Below are 14,773 nucleotides of genomic sequence, written 5' to 3' on the forward strand. Positions count from 1 at the left end.
TTCTCAAGACAAAAGTCTGCTCTATCGCGTGGTATAGTTAGATTTTCCGCTGAACCCTTATTTTTTGAGATAAATTCAAAAATATCCTGAAAAGTTGCTGCAAAAGTGGTGTCTCTCCGTCTTTAATCATTGTTTAAACATGATTAAACAATCATAATGTATTAATATTGGATATCACTGTATTCGGGAAAGTCTACAGAATCTTTTGCTGTAAAGAACAATTCAATATCTTTTATAATAACATCACAATATTTGTTTAAAGTTGAAAAATTTTTTTTTCAAAGCCATGTTTCTCAAAAACTGTATAGGAGAAAAATTAAGAACAGATTCGGAATCAGCGCGAAGAACTCTATAAGATGGACCCAACAGTATATTGAAATCATAAAAAAAGTTGAAATTTGTTGAACAGTGTAATATTGAAACTGAAACTATAGTTTTGATATCCACGAATGAATGTGTTAAAAAATATTTTTGCCGAATAAAATAGTCTTTTGAATTTATCAAATATAGTAAAAACATTTTAATAATTTAATTACTAAATACTATAGAAATACAAATTTTTTAACATATCTTATTCTTGTTGTATTCGATACATTAAATGCCTACAGTAACTGTTGTTACGATTCTAGTAATTATAGTAATAACAAAATTTAATTAAGTGTCCTTCAAAGTTTTTATTAAATAAAAATACCATAGAAGAATACAGAGGATTATTATTTGTAATTGAACAGTGGTTCTTAATGTCTAAAACACAGTTATATCTACAAATTTAAACTATATACGATACATTTTATTTCTAACATGGCAAAACTATTATATGATTTCATTTGTTTAAGTACATATTAATGCATAGGTATGCATTAATGTACACAATTCAATCATTAACAGAATACTCGATCGTACATTTACAAGTATTGTTAAATTTATATAAAAATTGATATTAGTAATCGCAAAGCGACCGGAAACGATTTTCAATGTTACGCTAAGCATAAATTATATCAATGCGGAAATAGAGCGGTTATCATTCTACGCTGCTAATTATAATTTTCGTAGTCGTAGATATCATCGCTTGTAACAATCTTATTATAGTTATCTCGGTAAAATAACGGTATGAATGATAGATATATTATACACATACACATTTGATATAATGTAAAAATGTTCTATGAAAATGCTTAAAACAAAACACGAATGAATTCGGAAGACTATACAATAACAAAATAAATCATTAAGTAAATCATAATTAATTATTAGACTGCGGATCTTTATTCATTTGTAGGAAAATGGAGTAGATGAAATTTAAAATTGTAGGAAAATTTTGAAAATTGTTAATGTCAATATATGATTTCTCATCTATTAAAATTATTTAGGGAGGAAATAGCATTAGAATAGATTTGGTTTCTATTGCATAAAGATCCGCAGCCCAGGGCCGGCCATCTGGGGGGTGCGGCGGATGCTATGCACCGGGGCCCCGCGATTGAGAGGGCCCCAACACGATCAAGAACTAAAATAATGTAATTATTCTGAAGTAATTAATGTATTAGCAAAAACAAAATCACGCATTAAACAAACATGCATTGGTAATATACAGCGTGAGTCCGAAGAAACAGAACACGTAAATGTCTACGTTACTTTTCGTTGTACAAAAAAACTTCTCAGGGCAAAGTTACACTTTTTAAAGGGCCACATGTAACGGTGTAAGGGAAAAAATTTTCGAGGTCATTTTTTAATGAGATTTTAAGGTCATCGATATTTTTTTTAATCGAATGAGGTATTTTGTAATACATCAAACGATGCAACTGGACATTCGTTATAAAAAAGTACTAACCTATGTATGTCGAAAAGTTAGTAGTTCAGGAGATATTTCAATTTAAATAACTCTAAAACATCATTACTGTAGTACTAATTGTAAGACGTTACACAAGTAAGCAAACGCTAACATCAATTTCAATATCAATGTCAATTTTTCAATTTCAACTTCAATTTTAATATCAACTCTTCAACTTCATTTTCAACTTCAATTTTTCAATTTCAACTCTTCAATTTACACCAGCAAGTAAACGCTAACGTTTTAGTACGACAGTAATGGTGTTTTAGAGTTATTTAAATTGAAATATCTCCTGAACTACTAACTTTTCGACATACATGGGTTAGTACTTTTTTATAACGAATGTCCAGCTGCATCGATTGATGTATTAAAAAATACCTCATTCCATTTAAAAATGACCTTGAAAATTTGTTCCCTTACGTCGTTACATGAGGCCCTTCAAACTAGTTCAAACAGTGTAACTTTGTCCTAAGAAGTTTTTTTGTACAACGAAAAGTAACGGAGATATTTAGGTGTTCTGTTTCTTCGGACTCACCCTGTATGTTCGTGTTTGTACATTTTTTTTTACTGTACAAAAAATGTAGGGCCCCAAATGGTTTCTTGCACCCAGGCTCCTTCATAGAGAAGGCCGGCCCTGCCACAGCCTATTTATTATAATTATAACGCATTGGAGCTTGAATTCTTTTCAAAGTTGTCGACCGATTTAGTAAAATAATATATTATACAACTGTAATGTGTACAATTGCAGAAAGTATGTGTTCGTCGACTATGTAAATCAGAGGACTAGCATAATCTATTTTTTTAGATTTGTATCAGCGACAATCAGCGTATCCGGATACGCTGCAGAGATCACGGATCGGAGAAACGGTAGCATCGGGATCGTTCGATGAGCTAATATTCGAGCGTAAGGACTGCGCAATCTTATTTTTCATCGGGGCCAGAATAACCCGAGCAAGCCGGCTCCGAGGATGCAGTCTCCAATCTGAAAATATATTGCAGAAATATACCATGTTAACAACGTTGCCGCGCAGACAACGGCAGAATGTGTCGGCACGGCGACTGGATATCCGTGACAGGAGAGAGTAAATCTGAAGCGGTAGCCGACTGTTGCCCGATCGTGGATCGCTTCGACGCTGACACGGATAAGTGAAATGAAATTCATCGATTTTCGAAGACGAGACAGCTCGAGTTCTAATCAGAAAGTTATGCAGAAATTGGACGGGCGACCTATAACTTTTGTTCTTCGCTCGGGAAACACCGAACTGCTCTAGCTACCACAAGAAAATACTCTTTGGCATGGTTTATATTTTATATATTAACACTAAACCTACCACTGCCAGTCAAATAACCGATCTTAGATTTTTAATTTTATAATTATTGAAACGATGACGTTGCTTACAGGGAAATTGATTTCGATGAAATTGCACAAAATCTAAATAAATAGAGTCTTGTCATTTTTATCAGATGGAACAGATTTTAATCGCTTTCAATGTTCGGTAGGTTTAGAGTTAACACTAAACGTGCCGAGCACAAAATGTAACCGATATTCGTTGTTTTATAAAAATTACAAGAATGAATTTATGTATTTCGATTGCTCGTAATCTTTATAAACAACATGTGCTTGTATCAAGAAATTTATTTAGTCATTTCTAATTGAAATATCTTTGTAATTTTAATAATTATGAAATAAAAAATTCGAAACTGCATGACTGGTCGTACAAGTACGATTCATGTTAAGGATAATAATATTCACGTATGTTGTTCCGTATATTACTATACTGCGGGTTTTTATGCGAAATAAAAATTGTTGAAATTCATTCTTTACCCATGTTGGTTCATGCATCAAGTATGTACATCATTAATAGACTACGGATTTAATGCATTTATCACAAAAATCGGGTGAATAAAATTTCAGACAGTAAAAAATTCAAAGAGTTTAAGAACTCTATTTCTTTCCAGCTTACAAATTATTTTATAGACCGAAAGAGAGAAATATTTTTATTTTGCGGAGTGAAGCGAAGACATTTTTTACAAAGAATATGAGAAATACCAAAGAATTTCTTACAATTTTTATATTTGAATGTATTGCAATTATAATCCGCAGATTACGCACGACCTCGGGTAATGATGAATTTATTATCAAGGCTTATTGCTTATGTGAAATATTTGATAACTATATCTGTAAACAGATTATAGCATTTAACGTAACATTCCCTCCTCGACGATGTGAACGTAAAACGGGTGATCACGATGAGTGAGAGTGAGTAAAAGGATCGTAATCGCGATCGTTATCCTAGAAGTGAAGCACGTGCGAGAATGAAAGTCCTTGTGGGAAACGGTATGCGTGAAACGAAGAATCGAGAGGTTTTATTAAAAGCCAATTCCGAGCATCTTGTAACGTGTATTACCCCCGTGAAGATGGCAAACATATTTGAATGATGAAACGAATACATAATTAAATTTCAAACCGTTTAATTGCAACTAGGGATTGCAATACCGGTATTCGGTATTTTTTTAAACGTTGTACCGGTATGTATACCTGTATTAACAAAAACACAGTTGTTTAATAGAAAAAAACATTAACTAATTTATTGAATTCATACTTTTGAAATGTGATTGTAAAAAACATAATGCATCTATAGATGCAACACACTTCAATATTGAACTGTGATTAAGCCTTGAACGTATTTTTCTGCACAAATTTCCTGCAGTTGAAAATGCTCTTTCCGCATCCACGCTGGTTGGTGGTACTGTTAATAAATGAGCGATATGCTTTCTCTAAATATTTGCCTCGATGTCCTTCATCTTCTAACAACTCGGTCTCTCGTCTGACGGTTTTGGATAAATCTATTTTTTGTATTATTGTTCGTGGCAATTTTTTTATTTATAGCTAATTGTAATTTCTTCTCGGGAGACAATTCTTTTTCCATATTAACATCAACATCATCTTCAACAAATTCTTCTGGATAGGTTTGTGTTTGGCTTTCAGAAATGTTTCTGTGGAAATTGACGACGAACTTAATTAAATTTGACTTTGTTAGCTTCTTTTCTTCCTTTCCGTTTCCTTTTTTAAAGTCTTTATAATTATGTAAATACTACCCAACCAGCACAGATACAGCTCAAAGATGGCAGAAAGATGTCTGCCGCTAGACATTCAGATGTCTGAAAGATGTCTGCGAATGTCTCCGGAAAGTCTCTACAGGGGCTCCGGAAGGTCGTTTGTTACAAATTTGCCTGTCTTAAAGTGGTCTTTAGAACGACTGTTAGTCGTGTTTCAGGCATTGTAGAGACATGTTCCACGACTCTGTCGGGCATCTTTTAGGCGACTTTCAGATGTCTCTTGAGCTTGTTAGAGAGACGTATTTATGCGAAAAGGGAGTGGGAGGGAAAAATCAATTTACGATAATATTTTAAAGTAAACGAACAAATAGTTTATTATAATAATATATGTACTATATTTTATAATGTATATTTTAATATTATTTACTATATTATAATATTATATCTGTAGTTGTCAGGCAGAACGCCACATGTCACATATACTTTTTTCTGGTAAATACGTAAATCATAGTATTTACATAATTATAAAGACTTTAAAAAAGGAAACGGAAAGGAAGAAAAGAAGCTAACAAAGTCAAATTTAATTAAGTTCGTCGTCAATTTCCACAGAAACATTTCTGAAAGCCAAACACAAACCTATCCAGAAGAATTTGTTGAAGATGATGTTGATGTTAATATGGAAAAAGAATTGTCTCCCGAGAAGAAATTACAATTAGCTATAAATAAAAAAATTGCCACGAACAATAATACAAAAAATAGATTTATCCAAAACCGTCAGACGAGAGACCGAGTTGTTAGAAGATGAAGGACATCGAGGCAAAATATTTAGAGAAAGCATATCGCTCATTTATTAACAGTACCACCAACCAGCGTGGATGCGGAAAGAGCATTTTCAACTGCAGGAAACTTTCGAATTTTCTTAATTATAGGAAGCAATCCTTGGTAAGTTAATTTTCGTCCTCGTTACCATTATCTTCGTCATATTCAAATGAGGTACTTTCAACAATTGTATTATTATTTTCTTCATTGTCACTCTCTTCGAAATCAAAATCAGAAGTTTCTAAATCCAGATTTCAGCGGCGAACGTGTATTTCAAATAAGAGTAGATGCCCCAAAAAAATATTTATTATTTATTGCTAATACCGAAAATACCGGTAGTTTACCTTAGCAAATACCGGTTTCACGAAATTGCAAAATAGAACGAAATACCGGTATTCGGTACCGGTATTGCAATCCCTAATTGCAACCAAACGATTTTATAGAATACAGAGATTCGCGAAGTTCATCTTTTGTATACGCGTTTTATCATTGTACAACAAAATGTATATAACCACAAACGCATTTCTAGTATACATGAAAGTAAGAGTTGCAATGAATAGAATTTATTATTTAATATATTGTTAATGGATTAAAATGTTGCCAACATCCTGCGCGCGTCACGCTGAATACATGAAAGGATCAATCTTTGAAACAAAAATTTAATAATTCTTGAAAGAAAAGGAATTTATTACAATATTTAAAATGAATCGATTGAATATTGTTCCAATCGAAAGTAGTTTCAGCAAAATTGTTTATATTATTTTACTAACATAGTAGCATGATTTATTATGGATGTCAAACTTCCTTACTAAAGAAAATTTGTGACGAACATTAATTTAGCAATTAGGAAATCTGATAAAAAGTGTAATGGCTACACAGCGGATCTTTATGCAAAATATTCTACCTGCATTGTAACAAAGTGGAGTGAATTAGAAATTTATTTTTTTCAAAACATGTTTAATAGGTTGAAAACAATATAACAGTCGTTTTAAATTCTTCTAATGTTTTCACTATTTTAATTTTTCTCATAAGTGCATAAAATCCGCTGTCTATATAGTAATGGCTATTATAGAAACTACATAAAAATAAACTAGTGTAAATTTAACCGTTTATGTACAGGAACAAACTTTGACTAGATACTATAAATTTTATCTGAAAAAATGTGTGAAAATGAAAATGCAATAGAAAATAATTTCAAATAAACCGCCACATTTAGTCGCTCAAAACAAGTATTTCATCAATGTAAATAGTGCTTCTCAAACGACGCTAGTAAAATACTATGTAGAACTATCTAAATATAGTTCAAATAATTATAAAGGTATTACACTTTTTAATATATATGTTGTAATACTAATACTAAAATTGTATATGCGCTTTCTTCGTCTCGGAAAAGGAGACACATATTCACCGGTAAGGTTATGGACTCACTGTGCAAAATATACATAATCTCTCAATGGTGATTCGTATCACACACATTAATAGAGTATCAGCTGGCTTTATAGGATGTTAAAAATCCTGAAATTATTCTGATAACGTATATACATTTAAAATACTTCATTAACTAAATATTCAACAGATTCTAATGCATACATTACGTACGATCATATTATACTTATGTAGTTTGTTTGTCATATGTTAATCATAAAATATTCTTTTTCAGTAATGAACAGTTACATAATAATGATATGTTCTTTTATTTTTTACAACGGCAGACGAATTGTAATCGGAAAACAAGAAATCTAAAACCATGTCGATGTTAGCGCGCATGCGTTTTATAAATGGTGGGGGGATTCTTCAGGGAAAAATATTCCATAATTTTAGTGAAAGAGGAATATCTGCTCCTGCTTTGAAAAGAAGCAAAATGGTACGTTTTTTATTGTGAATTTAGAGAAGACATACACGTTGAAAATAGTTTATTAGATAAAGAACAAAGTATTTAATTTATTGTGTGTTTAAACGTAAAAAAATTACTTTTTACAAATTGTTTAACGTTAAATATTTTTGTGTTTAAATTATTATTATGATTGTTATCGTTGATACTTGATAAATGTTCATCGTTTACGATAGAAAAATGATATGTGAAATAATATCGTGTGTTTCGACACAATTGCGTGCTGTTTGGGCGTAACAAGTGGTTGAAATTCTATGTTGCTTATTACCCGAATTATCCTGTTCGTATTGTATAAAAACAATCAAACTTAGACGAAAGTCATAACGGATTTCTTTAATGTATTTGTGGAAAATCGAGATAATGAATACTTATGAAATAATGTTCATTTTTTCGTATCATATGTTACACACTGAAGGACGATCGAACTAAATATTTCCTCTGATCGTGTTGATAAAGTTTTCCCGTCACCATGATCCTTGAACAAAGTTTCCTCGTACCTTTTTTTAAACACTATCCACTGACACTCGTTAAGAAATGATGTTTCTTTTTGTAACTTAATTTTTTAATAATCTATTATTGTTTAGGGAAAACTCACTGAAGAAGAAAGAGAAAAAAATTTAAAACCATTATTGACTAATGGTTGGTCTGTTCAAGCAGATAGGGATGCCATTTACAAGGAGTTTTTATTTAAAAATTTCAATCAGGTTTGTCGTAAAATAATATTATATTTAATATTGCTGAGAACAGTTACTATTATGGAATTATTATATTATTTGTACAATTTCATTGGTAGGCTTTCGGATTTATGACTAGAGTGGCAATGCAAGCAGAAAAAATGGATCATCATCCAGAATGGTTTAATGTTTACAATGAAGTGAATATCACTCTCTCCTCCCATGATGTGAATGGTTTATCACAAAGGGATGTTAAACTTGCAACATTTATTGATAATGTTGCTAAATTGGATCAAAATTAAAACTTATATAATAATTAATATCCGCAAGCTTGTGTAAGTCATGTTTCTTTACTTAAATCTACCTATTGAATGTTTCACACTTGTTGAAGATGTATTATGTAATAAATTCTATTTGTGTTTCATAATGTGTTTTTAAATAGTACAGTATGAGATTTAGAGAGATATATAATTTATTTTTGTATATTTTACATGATATTAAATTATGGAGTCCTAAATTATCCTAAATAAAGCAGATAATGAAAATTACTGTGGGTCTCATTCTTCCGAGGTCTTTACTTCCGGGGAATTCTCCTTTCCAATTGCCCAGAAATTCTTAATAGACTTTGAAACACCTGGGCCACTATTTATCAGTACGAGTAAACCTGCCAAAGTAGCTGCAGAAAGCAAAATCAATGTAACATGTAAGACCTTTGGTAGTATTGTTCCGACAACACTGGGACGAGCGTAGTCTACGATAATAGCCTCCAGACCCCTATTTAACAATATTTAAGTAATTATTAAAGTTATCAGAAAAGTGTTTGAACTATGTGTGTAAAGCAAAACTATACAATGTGTTATTTACCAATGAGTATGCATAACAATTAAAAGAGACATAGCTCCATCAAGGACTGCATTTTCTGTTATTAAAGCAGCAGGAATTACGAAGGGCAGTGCCAGAGCCACAGCTCTTTCCATAACCCACAGTCGTACATGATCACCTGTGGGTGTGGCTGCATTACGATTTTGTTGTAAGCCAATAGTTGTAGTCTTTGGAAACTACAAGTGAAATTAATATTTATTTTCATATTATATTATATATATATATATACCATTGATGGCTGCGCATATTTATAAATTAATCATGTTTTACTCACTAATTATACTCACATTCTACAAAAGTTTATTTACCTTTGCCAGAAAACGATTGCCACCGTTATTTAATGTATTAGAATTTAAACATCGATTTATACCAGATAAACTTGTTGATGTTCTAGTAAACTGAGGAGCTTTACATGAGTTTGAGAATACACTAGATTTTGAAAGAGATTCTGGAAATGTAAACATAATATAATTAAAATTTCATAAAAATAAAAAACTAAAAATAAAGTAATTTTCAAAACTTTTAAAATACATCGAAAATTAGAATTAACATTTTTATTTTACACTATTTTTCTCATATAATAATAAGTTAAATATTATTTGATATTTATTGAATGCTAATTTTATAGTAACGTGTAATGTTAGGTTAAATGAGAAGTATAAAAAGATCTTGCCAGTATACAATTATATACATATGAATTCTGGTAAGATTATGTAAACGAGAAGAGAGAGGATTTAAACATTTCCGCAAATTATAAATGTACTTACCTAATTGTCTAACCTTTCTGAAAATGTTTCCGCTAATTACCCTTTCGAAAATCATTTTGTTAATTCTCGGCTGCTGAATTTATCAAAATGAGTGCTTTTTTATGAAGGAACAATAAAGTTCCTACTAATTCTCGTGACAGAAAATTTTTACAATTATAGTCACATACAGGTAAAAATACGATTGCAAATGAATGTTTTGAGTATCGACTACATTGCACTATACCAAAGTCGATTATTCTCGAACGTCGAATCAATTAATTTAATTTTACAAATCGTATGTCGTATGATATAAAAAATCTACATGTATTTCCTCTCTGTATGTACATATATTTAAAATAATACCTACGCTACATGTATAAAAATTTACTTTGTCAAGGTTCTAATACCTGCGTCACACTGAATAAATAACAAAAATTTTATAATTCTTGAAAGAAAAAGAATTTATTACAATTTAAAAAATGAATAAATCGAATATTGTTCCAATCGAAAGTAGTTTCAGCAAAATTGTTTATATTATTTTACTAATATAGTATAGCATTATTTATTATGGATACATATCAAACTTCCTTACTAAAGTAGCTACAGGGTGTCCCAGAAAGAGTGTAAGAAAACATAATGGGTGATTCTCGAGGTAATTCAAAGCACTTTATTCATTTGCCAATTCACGTCAAAACGCTTTGTTTGCGAACAATTATTAACGAAAAACACGGACCAATCAAAGCGCAGCTACAGTGGGCGGATTCCGGCTAGTCCAACGGCAACGCCACGTTCAAAGGAATCTGTTGCTGTCTGTCGCCGAGCCGAGAATTACCTTTATAATTTGCTGCTACAGAATTACCGTAGGAATCACCCATTTCTTTTTCCTACATGACTACAGTGGACTACAGTCAGTCTACTGCTGAGTCAGTAGTCAAGTACAGTCTTCCTGGAACACCCTGTATGTATATACAGTAGAAACTTTGGTTGTTTGGAGCATTTGGGAGACACCGGCGGTGGACACTGGTGGACACGGACACCGGTCTAAATACAGTCTAAAGCACGTGTTGTCATTCGGGAATCCACGGGAATCTATTGACAATAATACGATTTTGGAAGTAATTGAAGAGCAACTATTTACGAATACTTGAGGTGATTTTCCAATCTTCAGGGCCCACCAAATATGATTTTCAGTAAATAATAGAATGTTTTATAAATGTGAAATAAACATTCGCTGCATTTCAAATTTAATTATTATTTAGATAAACGATCATACCGGACATGGAGAAACAAAGTGACAACTCAGGCAATACTTCTCGTGGTAGATATGAAAAAGGCTTCAGAAAGAATAATCATTTCAGACACAATCGAGATTCACGCTATGGTATTTAGTAAAATGTGAAATGAAATTTATTTAATATTTACTCTATGAAAATGTATCTGACTTTATATTGTATACATTTTTCAAGGGCATCAGAAAGATAGTTTTAGTAAGAAACCTTTCAAACGCAACTGGTCAAATACTCAGAATGATGGAAAAAGGAAAAGATTAGATGTCGGAAGACGACTAAAAGAACACGAAGTTGGTATCACAGAATTTATCGGCGATAAAGGATTTTTTGGCGTAATCAAAGAAAGATACACAGATTTCCATGTTAATGAAATTACCCTCGATGGAGAAATAGTTAAGTTGACTAATCAAGACATTCCAGAAGATCCGACAGAAAATCAGAATGTAGAAGACTTGAGGCACACAATATCAGATACAATATGGGATCAACTGCAAACACTAAAAAACTCAGAGTCCTCTCCTATAGAGATAGACGTAACAAATATAGATAAGGATCAACGTAGAGCGATTCATACAATTACCAAAAAGATAACAAATGTCATTAGTCAGACAATAGACAAAGACAATAAGAAGATTATGATGATTTTACCAGATAAACAGGACAATAGAATTAGTATGTTTCAAATAATTCTTGAAACATAGTTTCTTTAATTGTTTTAATATATTGCATTCTTTTACTAGATCGTTATTTACGGAGAGATAACCGGATAGATTGGAAAAAAAATGGTGAATATTGTTACTTTGTATTACACAAAGTGAATATGGATACAATGGATGCTTTAAATCAGTTAGCTATAAACTTACGTATGAAAGCAAATAATTTCAATTATGCTGGAACAAAAGATCGTAGAGCATGGACTAGTCAATGGGTTAGTTTGCGAAAGACCGAACCATCAGACATATTGAGAGCAGCAAAAAATGTACGTGGAGCATATGCGGGCAACTTTAAATTTATGAAAGAACAATTAAAACTAGGCCTACTCAGTGGCAATCATTTTAGGATTGCTATAAGGAATGTAAATGGAACAGATGAACAAATTGAAAATACAATGGTTTCGTTGAGGGACAATGGTTTCATTAATTATTATGGTCTACAGAGGTTTGGTTCTGTGGTTGAAATTCCAACTCATGAAATAGGGAAAGCTTTACTTCAGAGTAATTATTCCTTTTAAATGTTATAAGTACTCTATCTTTTGAAACGCTTATTGAAATATTTCTCAATGTTTATTTTTTATTTATGAAATATAGGTAAATGGGATGAAGCAATTGAATTAATTTTGAAACCTAGAGAAGGGGAACAAGATGTAGATTTAGCAGAAGCTAGAAGGATATATGCAACAACCAAAAATGCAGATGCTGCTTACAGGAACATTAAGAGATGCGATAAAATAGAGGCATCACTGTTGAAAGGTATTTGTATATCTGGCAGTAGTAATCCTCAAGGAGCCTTAGATGCCTTACCAAGAAATGCGCGCTTAATGTATATCCATGCATATCAAAGTTTGGTATGGAATCAGATGGTATCAAAACGAATAAAAGAATTCGGAAAAAAACCTATCGTGGGAGATTTAGTATATGAAAGTAATAGCAGGCAAGGTGATGATGAAAATGAGGAGCTTGTTCTCAATGAAAATGTAGTTCAAACTGAAAATAATGCAGTGTCTGATGAAAAAGTCAATGAACTTAGACATGAGACTACAAATGTGGGCAAAGAAGAAGAAGAAGTTAGCGAAGTATCTGCGAATGCAACACACAGTCCAATTAAAGAAGTAACAGATGCTACAGAGTGCTGTCTAAAAATAAATGAAAATATTGAAAAAGATAGTACTGTCAATGAGAAAGATGAAGTCGAGGATTCGCCCAACCTTCCAACAGTAAAGATTCTCAAAGAAGAAGATTTGCCCAACTATACATTGGCAGATGTATTAATGCCTCAAGTTGGTTGGAAAGTCACATACCCACCTTACGCTAAACCATGGTATGACGCAGTTTTAGCAAAAGACGGATTGACTACAGACCTTAGACAAAAAAATAAGTAAGCTTTGGAAGAAATCTATATACTTACATACATAGATAATATTTGAAAGTATTATTGCAGGTGCTCAATATTACATTTACTTTATTTCAGGAAATATAGTTTAGGTGGTGCTTATAGAAAAATATTGCAAATCCCTACAAATTTATCTTGGAAAATTATGCATTATAAAGAAAAACATAGTGATCTTATTTCATGTGATATCGATGAAATGAGAAAGCTGGCAGCTCCGAAGGATAACCCAGGTATACAGCTTCTTTGCAATTAGAAATTTAAAAGATGTATTAAATTATTTTTAATCTGAGAGGAAAATAAATAAGGTCTAACGATTTCTTTTTTATTTACAGAAGGGCAGTATAAAGCTTTAATTGTTGAAATGTCTTTAAAATCATCTACATACGCGACAATGGCATTGCGAGAAATTTTGAAATTCGATACATCTCCGCAAGCACAAGCTGCTCAATCTGCAGCATGCAATGCCGAGTCAGAAAACTGTGATATTTCAAAAGATCAGACACAACCTGAAGGAGGAAGTTGTGCACAAGATAATAAGAGCATTGACGAAGAAAAGAATTCTGAAATAAAAGACGAAGAAACAACTAATCCTAATGTACTTAAAGAAAGTAAGCAGGCAGATGATAAAATGGAATGTGTGTAATTAAATGTAGACGTGTAATATGTTGTTGAAAAGATGTTCTGTACTTTTTAAGTTCTTGTATAAGCAAAGAAAAGATATAACAAATTGAAGCAGCATAAAATTATATATATATATACATATATATATATAGTATTGTATGTAAAGAGTACTTCATACAAGTTAAATTAATTTTTTCTATAAATGTATGCAGTTTTTGTTTCTTTTATATGTTGACAAAATTTGTAATATCAAGCTTAATAAAGTGTAAGAATATAAAGCTATATCCTTATTTCGATTAGTAATAATAAGTTCATTGATTACGTGATTGGTAAATTTCCATAATAGTAAGTAGCAGAGAGGAAATCACTCTATCAGTGATAAAAAGATACCCAGACAGCCAAAATCCTTGATTCTGTCCAGGCCACAAATGCGCGTGAGGGCTCGTAGTGTTCCCTGGACACGATCTTGGCACATGATGTCGTTGCCACAATCCGGGCCGATCGTGTCTGGTTTAACGATCGGGCCGTTGTAAGAGGGCAGCACAGCCGCACTAACTCTTACTTTTTACTTATTTTGTACACATTCAAGGCGGGAAAATTAAATTATAGATTTTATTTATTGTAGTATTCCTAGACTGCTTGTGTGTATTAGACTTCCTAGACTTTATGCAACATAAAAATTGTCTGCATCGATTGCAAGAGATAGAAACTAAATTGAATGTTACTTCTTCCCTCTTAAGGGGGTAGTATACCCTCGATTTGTAACTAGAAAATACCTAGAATCTTACTAGAAAAATGGCTCGAAACATGGGTTTGCGCGCTGTCGGTTTTCGTCCTTATTTCAGAAAATGTTG

At 32.0% G+C, this 14,773-nt stretch overlaps 3 protein-coding genes across 5 annotated transcripts; 2 read left to right on the forward strand and 1 right to left on the reverse strand.

Annotated features, from left to right (window-relative positions):
- The first annotated feature begins 6,907 nt into the window (after positions 1-6,907).
- Pcd (pterin-4a-carbinolamine dehydratase) lies at positions 6,908-8,820 on the forward strand. Of its 2 annotated transcripts, none has more exons than XM_076421594.1 (4): positions 6,908-7,025; positions 7,420-7,571; positions 8,183-8,302; positions 8,392-8,820. In XM_076421594.1, exons 2-4 carry the CDS (start codon positions 7,455-7,457, stop codon positions 8,572-8,574), a joined length of 420 nt encoding a protein of 139 aa, XP_076277709.1. In that variant the 5' UTR covers positions 6,908-7,025; positions 7,420-7,454; the 3' UTR covers positions 8,575-8,820. The 2 variants fall into 2 exon arrangements, with proteins under 2 accessions (XP_076277709.1, XP_076277708.1); XM_076421593.1 differs by having other exon boundaries at positions 6,925-7,117.
- Positions 8,727-10,252, reverse strand: Sdhd (succinate dehydrogenase, subunit D). The gene is made up of 4 exons (XM_076421592.1): positions 9,922-10,252; positions 9,463-9,602; positions 9,137-9,330; positions 8,727-9,046 (listed from the first exon to the last, which is right to left on the reverse strand). The coding sequence occupies exons 1-4, from the start codon at positions 9,974-9,976 to the stop codon at positions 8,830-8,832; spliced, it is 606 nt and encodes a 201-aa protein (XP_076277707.1). The 5' UTR covers positions 9,977-10,252; the 3' UTR covers positions 8,727-8,829.
- Positions 10,253-10,594: 342 nt separating this feature from the next.
- Positions 10,595-14,199, forward strand: Pus7 (pseudouridine synthase 7). Of its 2 annotated transcripts, none has more exons than XM_076421591.1 (7): positions 10,595-11,090; positions 11,160-11,281; positions 11,367-11,861; positions 11,930-12,403; positions 12,497-13,283; positions 13,377-13,528; positions 13,631-14,199. In XM_076421591.1, exons 2-7 carry the CDS (start codon positions 11,179-11,181, stop codon positions 13,939-13,941), a joined length of 2,322 nt encoding a protein of 773 aa, XP_076277706.1. In that variant the 5' UTR covers positions 10,595-11,090; positions 11,160-11,178; the 3' UTR covers positions 13,942-14,199. The 2 variants fall into 2 exon arrangements, with proteins under 2 accessions (XP_076277706.1, XP_076277705.1); XM_076421590.1 differs by having other exon boundaries at positions 10,597-11,049.
- The last annotated feature ends 574 nt before the right edge of the window (positions 14,200-14,773 follow it).

The sequence above is a fragment of the Lasioglossum baleicum genome, chromosome 4 (assembly GCF_051020765.1).
Source record: "Lasioglossum baleicum chromosome 4, iyLasBale1, whole genome shotgun sequence".
NCBI classification, from domain to species: domain Eukaryota; kingdom Metazoa; phylum Arthropoda; class Insecta; order Hymenoptera; family Halictidae; genus Lasioglossum; species Lasioglossum baleicum.